This window comes from Hyaena hyaena, unplaced genomic scaffold (genome assembly GCF_003009895.1).
Source record: "Hyaena hyaena isolate Hyena2069 unplaced genomic scaffold, ASM300989v1 scaffold_418, whole genome shotgun sequence".
Classification (NCBI taxonomy): domain Eukaryota; kingdom Metazoa; phylum Chordata; class Mammalia; order Carnivora; family Hyaenidae; genus Hyaena; species Hyaena hyaena.
Window position 1 is genome coordinate 678,427 of NW_024081051.1, and position 16,678 is coordinate 695,104.

General features: G+C 44.7%; 1 protein-coding gene across 1 annotated transcript in view; it reads right to left on the reverse strand.

Moving 5' to 3' along the window:
* The window catches only part of SLC15A1 (solute carrier family 15 member 1), a 55,511-nt gene that overhangs the window by 26,553 nt on the left and 12,280 nt on the right, over positions 1-16,678 (reverse strand). The window contains exons 2-8 of the mRNA XM_039252530.1: positions 12,457-12,473; positions 11,780-11,861; positions 11,541-11,682; positions 9,858-9,977; positions 3,186-3,285; positions 2,916-3,006; positions 165-248 (exon numbers count right to left, since the gene is read on the reverse strand). Of these exons, the coding sequence (XP_039108461.1) occupies positions 165-248; positions 2,916-3,006; positions 3,186-3,285; positions 9,858-9,977; positions 11,541-11,682; positions 11,780-11,861; positions 12,457-12,473 (636 nt within the window). The remainder of the gene's footprint in view (positions 1-164; positions 249-2,915; positions 3,007-3,185; positions 3,286-9,857; positions 9,978-11,540; positions 11,683-11,779; positions 11,862-12,456; positions 12,474-16,678) is intronic.

The following is a 16,678-nucleotide window of genomic DNA, read 5'->3' on the forward strand; positions in this document are numbered from 1 at the left end:
ATTTCCTCTGAAGTAATATGCCAACTGTACTTTGTTGGAATTCTCAGAGCATGGAAATTATTATTACAATTTGTTCCATGAACTTTTAAAAATTGGTCAGAATAATTAATGTGAGGGTCTGACCTGATCACAGGATTGTAGTAATTCAACTGATTTCTACTTACTCAGAGCTACAGCCATGAGAGCAGCGGGGACCCCAAAGGCCAGCGGGTAACAAGCTTGTTTACTGTGAATTCCACATTGTTGAACTGGGGAGAAATTTTAAGATTAAAATTCATTATGGCATTTTAAAAATAATCTTTTTTAAATGTTTATTTATTTTTGAGAGAGGGAGAAAGAGCACAAGCAGGGGAGGGGCAGAGAGAGAGGGAGATACAGAATACGAAGCAGTCTCTGGGCTTTGAACGGTCCGCACAGAACCTGATGCGGGACTCGAACTCACATACTGTGAGATCACAACCTGAGCCGAAGTTGGATGCTTAACTGACTGAGACACCCAGGTGCCCCTCATTATGGAATTTTTTAATGTTCATATATGGTTATCATTTTTAAAAATCCCAAACTGGTTACTACGTATTGTTTTTACTTAATGTTCTTGACTTATCCATTTGCTTTATTGATTTCGTTGCCAGATGAGCATAGCAGCTTTGTAGCAGAAAGAACAAGAGACAAACACAGGTTCTAATCTTAGCCCCTAAATAGATGTCTGATACTGGCCAAGCCAAAATCAGTGGAAATCCTTATATGGATTTTCTTGGTGGCAGAGATAAAAGTGACCTGGATACAGTAACTTGAAGACAGCAGACCCAGTAAATAAAATCAAAACTACCCTGGAAAATCAAGACTGTGTGTTCCTGAATTCATGCTAATTAAAAAACAATTAGATGGCCCAGGGAAGGGGTAAACAAACTTTTCTGTGAAGAACGAGAAGTAAATATTTTAGGTTTTGTGGACCATTCAGTTTCTGTCCCAACTACTCAACCTTGACTTTGTAAGGTGAAAGCAGTCATAGACAATAGACAATAGACAATAGACAATAGACAAATCAATGGTCTTGTCCAGATTTCTGGATTTGGCTCATCAGCCATAGCTTTCTAATCCCTGACTGCAAACTCATTCTAGCTCTGAAATCCTAGGATTGTTAAGGAAAAAAATTAAGGCTCTGGAAGGAGGAATAGAGACTATTGGATGTTCCTTCTTCTTTTCTTTAAAAATGTTTATTTATTTATTTTGAGAGAGAGCACAAACACAAATGGGAGAAAAGCAGAGAGAAAGGGAGAGAGAGAATCCCAAGCAGCCTCCATGCTCAATCTGACATGGGGCTTAACCTCATGACCATGAGATCATGACCTGAGCTAATATTAAGAGTTGGACATTTAACTGACTGAGCCACCCAGGCATCCCTAGAAATTCTTTCCATGGAATGGAGCCTGTAGGAATAATCTTATCTGAAAGAGTTTGACTTTGTCTTTGACTGACTAGCTGTTGCACAATTCAGTAGAGAAAGAAGTTAACTTGTAGAAAATTGATAGTCACGCAAATGTTTCCCATTCATAGCTATTCAAATGATTCCTGTTCATGGCAATGCAAACTCACACTTCCCTCCATGAAAAGCGTACATCTATGTTGTTCAAACCCTTATTTGAGCTGATTGTAGCAGTGTTCCAGTTTCTTCATTAATTAATAAGTCATATAAAATCTCAGCACATGCTCATTTTATATTTGTGTGAGAGTCAGGATTTTACCTTTAAAATTATCCATCAACACATTCTGTAGTTCAAACATGCATAATACATATTCTACTAGAACCCGGGGGTGGGGAGGTAGGGAAGGGGAGGGGAGGGGAGGAAACATAATGAAAGGACTAAAGCTATTACATGGTTATGGTCTTTTTTTTTTTTTTATTTTTTAAGTAGGCTCCATGACCAAAGTGGGGCTTGAACTCACAACTTGAGGTCAAAAGTCAGATGTTCTATGCACTGAGCCAGCCAGGTGCCCCAAAGCTATTAAATGTTTATACAAAACAAGTTGGAATGGGGCTTAAGGGTCATCTTCAAGATCCTACTCCATGCAGAAATACATAAATCCTTACAAAATATTTTCTTTCATCATTTAATCTGATTTGCAATGCGTACACCATGGCGTTGTTTGGTCTAATCTGTCCCCGGATATTCCCTTCCATGTGGGAAATTCACAAACTCACAGTAGAGTGTCAGCACAAGTATCTGAGCGCTCTTGACAGCTGCTGTCTCCTTCCCTTTCCCGGACAGTTCTTTCAGAAATAGCTAAGTGGTGCCTGGTGGCTCAGTCGGTTAAGCATCCAACTTCAGCTCAGGTCATGATCTCACGGTTTATGGGTTCAAGCCCCATGTTGGGTTCTGTGCTGACAGCCTGCTTCGGATTCTGTGTCTCCCCCTTGCCTTTCTTTGCCCCTCCCCTGCTTGTGCTCTGTCTCTCTCAAAAATAAATAAATGCTAAAAAAAAAAAGAAAAAGCTGAGATAAGAGGAAGGTCAAGAATAAAACTTTGCCCACTAAATTCTTCCTAAGTCACTGAATATCACTGGGGAGCAGAGACTGAAGGTAAAAATGTCAAGTACGCCCCATTCAGGTATGGTTGCCAAACAGCACCTCTTGTCTATGTCTTAATAAAGACTTTGCATTAATAATAACTCAGAAAAATGTATTGCTATGCTAGGGGTATTTTAGATTCTTGAGTGTTCTTTGGGATAAGGGAACCAAATAAGATTAGAAGACACGATGCTCATCTTCTGGATTTCGAAGTGTACGGCATGTATCTGACAGCAGAAGGAGCATGGGAGAAAAAAGGGACAGAATGAATAAACGGAACAAGGACTTAAACTTTCTGTCTGACTTTCTCCCCATAATTCAAAAAAGAAAACCAGGTATGTTTTACCTCGGAGCATGGGAGTGATAATAGTAGAAAGCAAGCTTCCAGCATTAATGGCCAAATAAAAGATGGAAAAGAATCTGTTTCTTTGACTTTCCTGTAATTAAAAGGATAAGGTTACAATATGACTTTGGTTATATAGCAATGGATCAAATGTGGCTGATGCTCTGTCCTTGAAAAGAACCAACTGGAGAACAGACTTGGTGTCTATGGAATTTGATTCCTGGATGTTTATAATTCATTTCATGTAGTTTCTGTGAAGGCACACGATCTTACCTGGCCCTCTTCAAACTGGTCTCCACCAAATGCAGACACACAGGGCTTTATTCCTCCAGTTCCCAGAGCTATTAGGGCCAGGCCGATCATGGACAGTGCCCTAGGGAAAGGAGGGGGATATTGCAGAAATGTGAGATTCTTACGAGCAGCAGGAGACTCACTCTCCTCTTATTTCCCTCAGAGGACCAGGCACAGTTGTTCTTTTTGGGTTCCTGGACCCAATTTCCAATGTAGGGAGGGAGGTCTTCATACTATCAACAAATAATTCTTGGACACCGGCTGGGTGACCTATAATTCAACTCGATTCCGACACTCTACCCAGAAATAGCATTAGATTCCACAGGTTATATGACCCAGCAATAGCACTGCTAGGAATTTATCCAAAGGATATAGGAGTGCTGATTCATAGGGACACATGTACCCCCATGTTTACAACAGTGCTATCAACAATAGCCAAATTATGGAAAGAGCCCAAATGTCCATCAACTGACAAATGGATAAAGTAGACGTGGTGTCTATATACAATGGAATACTACTTGGCAATGAAAAAGAATGAAATCTTGCCATTTGCAACAACATGGATGAAACTGGAGGGTATCATACTCAGTGAAATAAGTCAGTCAGAGAAAGACAGATACCATGTTTTCACTTATATGTGGAAGTTGAGAAACTTCACAGAAGACCATGGGGGAAGGGAAAGAAAAAAAGCCATATAGTTATAGAGAGGGAGGCAAGCCACAAGAGACTTTTAAATACAGAGAACAAACTGAGAGTGGAAGAGAGGGAAAATGGGTGATGGGCATTGAGGAGGGCACTTGTTGGGATGAGCACTGGGTGTTTTATGTAAGTGATGAATCACAGGAATCTACTCCTGAAGCCAAGAGCACACTGTATACACTGTATGTTAGCTAACTTGACAATAGATTATACTAAAAAAAAAAAAATTAAAAAAATTCCATAGGTTAAGGGCTCAGTCTTATAAGCCTGCCCCACCCCCCAACTTCAGGCACCACAGGCAAGCCTAGATTGTCACCTGTGCTTCTGACTGACCAGCTACAGATTGGAAGTTCCAAAGACCCTCTCCTTGAACTTCAGATACCAGTCACAAGCCCAGGTTGTTGCCTGTACTTCTAAACTACTGGCTATAAATCAGTGCTTCACACGATCTCCTCCTAGGGTTCAATTAACTTGCTGGAGCTGCTCACAGAACTCAGGAAACACTATACTTACTAGATCACCAATTATTATAAGAGGATATAGCTCAGGAGCACCCACTTGAAAGAGATGCATAGGACAAAATAGGTGGGAAGGGGTGCAGAGTTCCCACACCCTCTCCAGGGTGACACTGTCCCTGTACCTCCGTGTGTCTTCCAGCCTGTCCTTTTGGGTTTTTAAGGCGGCTTCCCTACATAGGCATGGTCAATTAAATCATTGGCCACTGGATATTAATTCAATGTCCAGCCCCTCTTCCCCCTCCCTGGAGGTAATGGAGTGAGAATGAAAGTTCCAACTCTCTAGTCACATGATTGTTTTTTTTGGCAACCAGACCCCATCCTCAGGCTGGGTCCCAAAGTCACCTCATCAAAATAATAAGAGACAAATTCACCCCTCCTAAATCACTTAGGGAATTCCAAGATTTTAGGAGCTCCTTGCTCAAAACAGGGAAGACTGAATACATATTTCTTATTACAGATCACAATCTCACAGTAGTTAAACACAGAGAAAGGACTCAACCTGTATGAGAAGATAATTCACAGGAATACAGTCTTGATAGCAGCATGAAATTTGAATTCATGGGCCTTCACATTAATACCACAATTATTTTTTTTGATCCTCTCCCTCTCAGTAGACTCAGAGAAATCATTTGACAAGATACAGCATCCTTTCTTGATAAAAGAAAGATCATAGAAGCCATTTATAAAAGATTCACCACTAATATCATCCTCAATGGGGAAAACTGAGAGCTTTCCCCCTAAGGTCAGGAACATGACAAGGATATCCACTCTCACCACTGTTATTTAACATAGTGTTGGAAGTCCTAGCCTCTGATCAGATAACACAAAGAAATAAAAGGCATCCAAAATGGCAAGGAGGAAGTCAAACTCTCACTCTTTGCAGATGACATGATACTCTATGTAGAAAACCCAAAAGACTCCACAAACTGCTAGAACTGATCCATGAATTTGGCAAAGTCACAGGATATAAAATCAATGCACAGAAATTAGTTGCATTTCTATACACCAATAATGAAGCAGCAGAAAGAAAAATCAAGGAATCGATTCCATTTACAACTGCACCAAAAACCACACTGAAAACTATAGAAAGCTTGTGAAAGAAATTGAAGAAGACACACAAACAAAAAAGGAAAAACATTCCATGCTCATGGAAATGGAAGAACAAATATTGTTAAAATGTTGATACTGCCCAAAGCAATCTACATATTCGAGTGCAATCTGTATCAAAATAACACTAGCATTCTTCACAGATCTAGAACAAATAATCCTAAATTTGTATGGGACTAGGAAAGACCCTGAATAGCCAAAGCAATCCTGAAAAAGAAAACCAAAGCAGGAGGCATCACAATCTTGAACTTCAAGCTATATTACAAACTATAATCATCAAAACAGTATGGGTACTGTCACAAAAAAAGACATATACAACATATACAACATATACAACAATGGAACAGAATAGAGAACCAGAAATGGACCCATGTATGGTAAACTAATCTTTGACAAAGCAAGAAAGAATATACAATGGAAAAAAGATGGTCTCTTCAGCAAATGGCATTGGGAAAACTGGACAACATCATGCAGAAGAATGAACCTGAACCACTTTCTTACAACATACACAAAAATAAACTCAAAATGGATGGAAGACCTGAAGATATGAATAGATACTTTTCTAAAGAAGACATCTAGATGGCTAATAGACACATGAAAAAAATGCTCAACACACTCATCATCAGGGAGATACAAATCAAAACCACAATGAGATACCACCTCACACCTGTCAGAATGGCTAACATTAACAACTCAGGAAATGACAGATGTTGGTGAGGATGCAGAGAAAGGGCAACATTTTTGCACTGCTGGTAGGAATGCAAACTGGTGCAGCCACTCTGGAAAACAGTATGGAGGTTCCTCAAAAAATTAAAAATAGAACTATCCTATGACCCAGCAATTGCACTACTAGGTGTTCATCCAAAGGATACAGGTGTGCTGTTTTGAAGGGGCACATGCAGCCCAGTGTTTGTAGCAGTGCTATCAGCAATAGGCAAAGTATGGAAAAAGCCCAAATGTCCATTGATAGATGAATGGATAAAGAAGATGTGGTAAACACACACACACACACACACACACACACACACACACACACAATGGAATATTACTCGGCAGTCCAAAAGAATGAAATCTTGCCATTGGCAACAATGTGATGGAACTAGAGGGTGATATGCTAAGTGAAATTAGTCTGTAAGAGAAAGACAAACATCATATGACTTCACTCATATGTGGGATTTAAGATACAAAACAGATGAACATAAAGGAAGGGAAGCAAAAAATAATATGAAGATAGAGGGGGAGACAAACCATAACATACTCTTAAATACAGAGAATAAACTGAGGGTTGGTGGACAGGTTGTAGGTGGAGAGGATGGGCTAAATAGGTGAGGGGCGTTAAGGAGGGAACTTATTGGGATAAGCACTGGGTATTATATATAAATGATGAATTCTATTCCTGAAATCATTTTATACTATATGTTAACTAACTTGTATGTAAATTTTAAAAAATTAAAGCAATAGCTTGAATACTGAACAAGAATTTATGTATGGAATTTTTTTGTAGCCTTATCGTTTTCAGTAAAAGAATGGGTAGGTAAAATATGTAAACACTGTGTCTGGTATAATCATAATAGAATCATAATAGAAATTAAAATACATTGAAAAACACAATTTAAATGCAAAGCAGAATATCGGGTTATGTAGTATGATCGTGTTTACAAAGCACAGAAGACTGAAAAGCAGCATAACAAAAGATTTACTACTATAATCTTTTACAATGATAAAAGAGATTATTTATAATAATGGAGGTAATTAAGGGTTATTTTTATTTCATTTGTATTTTCTAAGTTATCTGTAAGTGTTTTATCTCCTGAATTGAAAAAAAATCACTCAGAATTTACCAACTGTCATTTTGGAGTTTTATTAGATTTATAGTAGGTACTACAAATTTCAAGTTAAAAAATGTTTTTAAATTTTATTTATCATAAGAGAGAGAGAATGAGCATGTGCATGAGCTGGGGAGGGGCAGAGAGAGAGAGAATCCCAAGCAGGCTCCACGCTGTCAGCACAGACCCCAATGAGGGGGTTCAAACTCACAAACCATGAGATGTAACCTGAGCCAAAATCAAGAGTTGGACGCTTAACTGACTGAGCTACCCAGGCACCTGCAAATTTCAAGTTTTATGAGTGTTTACTCCAAGTCTTCTTGTTTGCAAATATTACTTTAAAATGCTAAAAAATATTTTAGGAAACTATAAAGTCAAGGGAGATACTGCACATAGAAAAATTCCTTTAAAAAATCTGCCCATCTTGGGGCTCCTGACTGGCTCAGTCAGAAGAGCAGTGACTCTTGATCTCAGGGTCGTGAGTTTAAGCCCCATGTTGGGTATAGAGTTTAGTTAAATAAATACAAATTAAAAATAATCATGCTCATCTTCTTGGGTTAACTGGCTGAAGCACCTTTTTTGTTTGCCTCTTAATAAACTTGTGCTTAGTGCTATCACTCTTTTATTTTTATTTTATTATTTATGTAATATATATATATATATATTTATGTTTAGAGGCACTGGGTGGCTCAATTGGTTGAGCATCTGACTTAGCCTCAGGTCATGGTTTGGTGGTCACAGGTTTGGGCCCCATGTCAGTCTCTGTGCTGACGGCTCAGAGCCTGGAGCCCTGCTTCAGATTCTGTGTCTCCATCTCTGCCCCTCCCCCGCTCAAGCTCTGTCTCTCTCCATTTAAAAAAAAAACAAACATTTCAAATGTTCAAAAAAACTTGTTAAATTTTTTTTATATTTATTATTTTTGAGAGAGAGACAGAGCGTGAGCAGGGGAGGGGCAGAGAGAGGGAGACACAGAACATGAAGCAGGCTCCAGGCTCTGAGCTGTCAGCACAGAGCCCAACACAGGGCTTGAACTCACAAGCAGTGAGATCATCACCTGAGCTGAAGTCTGAAGCTTAACCGACTGAGCCATCCAGGCGTTCCCAAACATTTTAAATAACTACAAAACATGGCTGGTTGGGTATGATGTACTGGTGCTCTTGTGAGAGCTGTAGGTATGCTCGAATACCAACTCCGTGAAATACACTAAGAGACTAAGCCTTGTTGAGTACTTATCACTTGTGAGGCCATGCTGTGGGTGCTCTGCCCAGATTAAGGCACAAGAGTCCACATGAGGGAGGCACTAATATGAGCGAGGACACCTAGGGGCGCCTGGGTGGCTTAGTCGGTTAAGCGTCCGACTTTCGCTTAGGTCATGATCTCACGGTTCGTGGGTTCGAGCCCCGCGTCGGGCTCTGTGCTGACTGCCAGCTCAGAGCCTGGAGCCTGTTTCAGTCTGTGACTCCCTCTCTCTCTGACCCTCCCCTGCTCACGCTGTCTCTCTCTCTTGTAGAAATAAATAAAACATAAAAAAAAAAAAAGAGCGAGGACACCTAGGCACAGAGGTTAAGAAATGTGCTCAAGATCCCACAATTAGTAAAGGGCACAGCCAGCATTTGAACGCAGGCTGACTCCAAAATCCATGTTCTTAACTGATACAGTGGAAGAGAAAACTGAGGCCTGGGGAAGGCGAGCTGCCCCGGATCTTCCAGCTCCTTTGTGAGTGGCTGGACTCAGCCAGTGGAAGTCTGAGCTGCTGATCTGGTCATAAAGCCACTCCGTTCCACCAACACAGTTCTCTGTGGGCACCGAGGGTGCCGCCGCAGCAAAGGACCCAGTCTAAACAGCGATCTGATTGACTAACAAACCAGAAATGAGGGAATTGTGGATACCAATTTGAATTTGAGTGGTATTTCCCCAACCCATGTGATACTTTACTCATAGATCAAGGACCTGAAGCACAAGAACCAGAAACAAAATACATTTTTATAAGTTGTGTATGAGGTCAGACTGTAGTGATGGGAAATTAGTCTCACAGAGGAGCATGCATTAACGGCACTTTCTATCAAGAATGCGGAGCATAGTGCTGGAATAAGTACTTATGAAACTGAGTTACTGAAAAATAAGTGGAAGTGTGGGTACAAGGAGACACCCAATGGTACACAGTTGTGAGGAAGCCTGGCACAATTAGGGATCAAGGTCTGCGGGAGTTCTGTCCCTGTAGGGAAGATCAAGATTAACACGAGTATTCTGTGCGATGACTGTGTGTCATGTGACACGTACTTGAGACAGCAAGGTGTTGAGTGAGCAGTGGCTCCAGATGGCTGCTGGGATGGTGGCATACAAAGGACCCAACTCTTTGTCGATTAAAGAGCTTCTTCTATACTGATGAGGGAGGAAGGACCTCCTTACACTTATGGTGAAGTTCAAGGAAACAAGATGAACGGTTAGAGCACCGAGTAAGGAACTGGGGGCAGGGTGAGGGAAGAGAAGCAGTGTCGACTCACACATGAGCAGGGAGATTGTCAGGGCTTCCGTCGTGGTTGAAGTCTGTGAGGTCATTGATGGAACTTATTGCAATCACTGCCTGTCCGATTGTGTACACGATGGACAGAGACACGATCGTCCTGTGTTGAAAGGGGTTAAGAGAATCCAAGTTAACCGCAGGATAGGAGTCCACTTCCTTCTCTCCCGTGAGAAGCCTCCTATTTCAAAACACAAGACGCCAGCCATGCGTGTACTTGTTTCTCAAACTTGAGTAAAACTGGGACCTCTTAAAACAACAACAAAAAAACAAAAACAAAAGCCGTGAACTCTTAGAAAGGCAGCCTGCTGCAGGATTTGTTGCCCAGCATGCAGGTGTGCGTCACAGTGGCTGGAGCCAGGAGAAGGGGGGGAAGAGCAGTGGCACCTTGGAACTATTTGAAAACCTCAGTGTTTCCTTTAACCTAACTACTGAAATGAGTCGTCTATCTTCAAAAGTAAGAGATCCTTATTTTGTGCCTGGTAACAATGTTTGGCCAGGAGTGGGCCATTAGTTATTAAAAACATTTTTCTAATGTTTATTTATTTTTGAGGGAGACAGAGACACAATGCAAGTGGGGGAGGGGCAGAGAGAGAGGGAGACCCAGGATCTGAAGCAGGCTCCAGGCTCCGAGCTGTCACGACAGAGCCTGACGCGGGGCTCCAGCTAACGAACTGTGAGATGACAACCTGAGCTGAAGTTGGATGTTTAACCGATTGAGCCACCCAAGCACCCCAGTTATTTTTATTTTGTATTAAATATACAGTGAATTTTTAATTTGTATTTTCCAAGTTATCTGTATTTTACCTCCTGAATTGAAAAAAAAATCACTTCTAGGATTTACCAAATCTCATTTTGTAGTTTTGTTAGATTTATAGTAGGTACTACAAAGTTCAAGTTAAAAATATTTTGGGGAGGGGGGGCCACCTGGGTGGCTCAGTCTGTTAAGCATCCAGCTTCAGCTCAGGTCATGATCTTGCAGTTCATGAGTTCGAGCCTTATATTAGGCTCTGTGCTAACAGCTCAGAGTCTGGAGCCTGCTTCTGATTCTGTATCTCTCTCTCCATCTGCCCCTCTCCACTTATTCTCTCTCTCTCTCTCTCTCAAAAATAAGTAAAACATTTAAAAAATTCAAAAGAGAGCACGGCATGTGCATGAGCTAGGGAGGGGCAGAGAGAGAGAGAGAATCGGTGAACTTGGCCCAGAAGAGCCTCCACTTCCTTGCTCAGTAAGTCCTGGGAAGTTCTCAGTAACCCTCTATTGTGGTGCTGATTCTGTAGAACAGGATGGGTACCCCACACCCTCCCTGCCCAGAGAGCAGCGTGAGCCTTGCTTCAGGGAACTTGTTTGTTCTCTAGACCGTAACTCTGCTCCTCACACATGATCAATGATAGACAGTATCCCTGCTACTATTTCAAGAGGAGACAAAGATGTTACCACTGTTTGGAGGAAGGAAAGAACCTAACCATGCTACCTGCCTTCATACTGCCAAACACCAGGCACCGTGCTAGACTCAGGACACGATCTGAGCAGAAATAGCACCTAACATGCTTTACTAAGAGTTCTGTGTGCCTTGATTCCTTGTTCCCACCAGCCATCAACCCAAACCACAAAGCTGTGATTCCTTTTTGGCTTGTTTCTTAACAAGGAAGCTGCAAATACTCACTTGAACTTTCCCAGCCAGGAGTCTGCGATCAGTGCGCCGAGAATGGGCGTCAGGTAGCAGAGAGCCACGAACGTGTGGTAGATGGCCGTGGACAGATTATCGTCCCATCCGATGAACCGTCTGAAGTACAGAATCAGGAGCGCTTTTTGCAGAGGGCAGGGGGAGCGAGGGGGAGACAAAGTCAGGAGCTGTGGTAAGTCAGGCTCTTCACTCGGGGGAGGGAGGGTGAGGATCGTTACCTCTCATTCCATAGTAGGAAAATCTTTCACAGAACTCATTGACCACGATGAAGAAGATGCTCAAGGGGTAACCAAAGCAGCCCTGGTGGAAACAAACAGTGTAGGATTGAAACACGCCCCTCACTGGCCCATGTTCACGAGTGATTGCTAACGGCATGAAAAGTAGCTGATGCACACTTAGCATATTGTCAGTGACTGTCCAGAGGTGGAATCAAGAATTTAAAAAATGTTTTCACCCCTTACACTCCACACAGAGACAACAGTGAAATAAAGCAACTGGTTTTATTGTTACTTTGAGAAGAATGAGACATACCATGTCCTAATGAGAAGAAAAAACTCAGGATTGTCTCCGCAAAAGAAATTATTTTACAGTTTGTTTATTTTTGATAGAGAGAGACAGAGAGACAGAGCACGAGCCGGGGAGGGGCAGAGAGAGAGAGAGAGACACTGAATCTGAAGCAGCCTCCAGGCTCTGAGTTGTCAGCACAGAGCCCGATAGGGGGCTCGAACCCTGGAACCGTGAGATCATGACTTGAGTTGAAGTCCAGACCCTTAACTGATGGAGCCACCCATGCACCCCTTTGACAGACATTTTTAAGTGAAGAAAGCACAGCTGTGAATATTTAGGAACATAGCAGACAAAACAAAGCTCTGCAGAGAAGAAAAAAGACACTCACCTTTGATTTGGACATTCCTGAAAGAAAAACAAAATGCCACTATTAAAGTCAAATAATCAAAGCACTTTCTGTGGCGCCTAAACTCAGACCCTCTGACTTTCCAGGGAGGTCGAAGGTGCTATCCAGGCAGCTCCAGCCTTCTCTGGGAGCAGGGCCTGGCATCAGATTTTCTTTTAATTAGCTCCTCAGGCAGTTCTCATTGCGGTCAGAATTGAGAGTCAGAGGCTCCCAGAACAGTGCCAAGACCATTTCCTCCTTAAAACACTTCAAAGGCTGCCCACCGCCCACTGGGTGAAAACCAAACATTTCCGCGTGTCCTTTAGTGTCTCACGAGGTCAGTGGGGTTTGGTGAGGGTTAATAATGGGAATACGAAATGCGTCAGGGGGCTGACACAGCGAGGATTCGCCACCATTCCCATGACCTGTTACAGCCTCCCTTCCAGCCCCGTCCCCACGCACAGAGGCCCAACGACACCCAGCTACCGGTTTGCTGAGCACGTTGCGTGTCCCCTCGAAGACAGTAACACACAAGACGGGGACTCCAGCAACGGACCCGCCCCTTCCTATACCCGTTGCAACTCTTGCCGTGGTGTGGCCCTCACAAAACGCCCTCTCCTCCCTCTGCTCCCGGAGTGCAATACTAGTTTATATTTTTGCTTCCCCTCTGGGGGTCTCCATCCCCCCATCCCCACATCATACCTACCGCGTCGCAGGGGCTTACTGTCACAAGAAGGAAGTAGAAGAGCGAGAAGAAAAAAGGTGAGAATCCAAGGAAGTCAGTGCAAACCAAGGGCCGTTGACTCGACCTTCTAGATCTTAGATGAACCCTTCATGCCCCTGCTCTGGTCTCCCCTGAATTTTGAGGAGGGCTGACCCGAACGTTGTTTCGAGTCTTAACACCATGTGGCGCCGTTCCCTGGACCAACACACGCCCCGGGTTATCTGGGTCTGGCACACGCGGGGCCCCTCTCCATGGGGAATCCTCCCTTCCGTCCTGGCTTGCATGGACCTCATCTTAGAGCCCTTTGTTTCCAGGGGCCCGTGAGCACCCCCCACCTCTATCACGAATCGGTGATCCCACAGAATGGTCCTCAAGCTTCAGCGTGTCTCAGAATCCACCAGCCTGGGAGAGCAGGACGCCGAAGCCCATGCCCACAGCTGCTGGGTCCGGGGCGGTCCCCTGAGCCTGCATTTCTCGCAAGTCCCAGGCTGACATCACCACCTGCTCAGGGACCGTCCTGAGAGAGCCACCCACAGGCTGTGAGGTCCAGGTGCCTGACCGGTCGGATCGCCTCGCCGGCCCGAGCACCAGAGACATTGGGTGCCTGCGGTCCAGTCACAGAAGCTGGCCCTTCGCCTCGGATTTTCATCCTGTGCCAGCCCCGAGCCCCAGCCCACGACAGACGAGACCACAACCCTGCCTGAGGAGCTCCGCTCTTGGCCCAGACCCATGTGGCAGTGGAGCCCCCCACCCGCCCTCCCGGGGGCCTCGCTTCCTGATTCTGGTCACGCTGTGCATTGGCACTTCCCCAACCGCACACAGGACGGCCTCACTGTTGCCCACGTAAGATCACGGGTGCTATTTCAATCCTTGTCCTAAGGCGGGAAATAACCTGGCCTGGCCTCACAGCGTGCCAGTCCCAACTCCTGCCTTCTATAAAGTTCCGGAAGGAGATTCTTCAACACAAATAGCCTGGTTTTCTCCCCAGTTAGACTTGCTGGTGGGAAGGGGCTGCTTTGAGGGGCAGAATGTGGGCATGGGAGCGGGGGACAGATGAGTGACTGAATCTCGCTCCTGTTGCTTTCCAGCTGTGACCGTGGGCGAGCCCAGCCTCCCTCCGGACAGCCCACCTGTCAGATGAAGACCCCACCACACACCTCACAGGGCCGCCTATGGAAGAGCCCCCACCCTGAGCCCCCGCCCAGGTCTGACGCATCATTCAGGGAAGATGCTGTCACCTCAGAACGCTCAGCACTTGCGTGGTGCCCCTCACGGGGTGGCAATCCAATGTCTGTTGATCGAACAGGTACTCCCAAGCAGCGGTTGTACCCGCCGTCCAGTCCTGTGTTCAGAGCTCGGCTCTGCCCCCAATTAGTTCCATCTGCCTGCCCAGGCTCTAACCTCCTTCTGCAGACGTTGCCCCACGCTTGCTTCATCAGTGCCCCCCCGCCCCCCGATCCCCTCCGTGGTTTGGCCAATAGGGAGCCTGAGCGGGACACCAGAAGGTCAGGTATTCCTTTCCCTGTCTCCTTCCCCAAATGTCACCTCAGACTGCTGCATCCTCACGTGACAGTTGAGGCCCCCCTGAAGGAGACCCTCCCCACACAGCTCTTCTCCTAGGTTCTGGGCACAGTTTTGTACCACCTCCTATGGGGGGAGGGCGGTAACTGAAGTCATTACTCTGGGCACCTGCACCGTCATTTATGGCTCCCTGCCTCCCCCCTTTTCTTTTTTTTTCTTTTAAAAATAAGTTTATTTAGGGGTGCCTGCGTGGCTCAGTCGGGTAAGCATCTGACTTCAGCTCAGGTCATAATCTCACAGTTCATGGGTTCAAGCCCCGCGTCGGGCTCTGTGCTGACAGCTCAGAGCCTGGAGCCTGCTTCCGATTCTGTGTCTCCCTCTCTCTCTGCCCCTCCCCTGCTCATACTCTGTCTCTGTATCTGAAAAATGAACAAACCTTAAAAATTTTTAAAAATAAGTTTATTTTTTTATTTTGGGGCGGGGGAGAGTGGGTGAGGGGCAGAGAGAGAGAGAGATTCCCAAGCAGGGATTCTCAGTGCAGAGCCCGATGCAGGGCTCAAACTCATGAACCAGGAGATCATGACCTGAGCCGAAATCAAGAGTTCGATGCTCAACCAACTGAGCCGCCCAGGCACCCCACCCTGCCCTTTTCTTTTCCTTTTTTTTTTTCATGTTTTATTTTTGAGAGAGAGACAGAGCATGAGTAGGGGAGGGGCAGAAAGAGTGGGAGACACAGAATCTGAAGCAGGCTCCAGGCTCTGAGCTGTCAGCACAGAGCCCGATGTGGGGCTTGAACTCACAGACCATGAGATCATGACCTGAGCCAAAGTCGGACACTTAACCCACTGAGCCACCCAGGTGCCCCTGGCCCCACCCTTTTCTAAACAGTGTGTGTGTGTGTGTATGTGTGTGTGTATGTGTGTGTATGTGTGAATAATCACCCTTATTTTGAGTATGCTGTCTGTGTCCAGATGGGACCCTGACTGATGTAGCCCACATGCCAGCTTTCATCCCCAGACTGGGGACAGCCCCTCTCCAGTGAAATACAAAACCTGCTCAGGAACACGTGCTTTTGGGGAGCACACACACAGCCCCGCCTGCAGTATTTGTAGCCCTGTTTCACTGCGGTGGTGCCCTGTCTTCCAGAGGAAACGGCCTCTGGATCATACGGTTGGACCATACGATGCTGTGCCTACTTACCCTTCGCATAACATGCTCTTACCATTGTCTCCCAAGACCCCGCAAAGCGAGCCGAGCACCGGCTGCACACCTGCTTTACTGAAAAGCAGGAAGGAGGTATGACAACCCAGACCCAACTGACACAGCCCGGAGCTTCATTGCAATCATTCCTGCCATGTGTTTCTCAGGATTTGGGTTTGCAAGGAAAGATTTTATCAGGCCGGGGCAGTGCCTGTAATTTCTGTTGCAAAATACTGTTTAGCACCTAGGGTTTACCAGCTATAATGGTAAGGATTTTGCTTACTTCGAACATAAACAAGGTTCCAGGAAAGAGAGCTTAGATCTTGTTCTAACCACCATTACACTCCGAACCACATTATGGAAAATGAAATTCCTAAGCTCATGCAGGTAAAAATCGGAGACTTAGTACCTAGTCATCACCCAGGAAGCTGGTTCTTTTCTGAAAGTGTGCATTCCAAAGAGGGACTTTTATTATCGCAGGGCAGAGGTTGCTAACCTCCTCTGTTACTGAATTCAGAGCTATCTGCTGGATGTATATTGCAGTTAGCATTTCTTTTTTTTTTTTTAAGTTTATTTATTTTTGAGAGAGAGAGAGAGAGAGAGCGAGAGCGAGAGCGAGTGCTAATGGTAGGGGCAGAGAGAGAGGGAGACACAGAATCAGAAGCAGGCTCCAGGCTCTGAGCTGTCAGCACAGCTTCATAAACTAGGAGGAAGAGGAGTTAAGTTGATCAACCCTGGGTTCTTTCAGGTGGGAAGGCGAAGACTTGGGGGGCAGGAGAT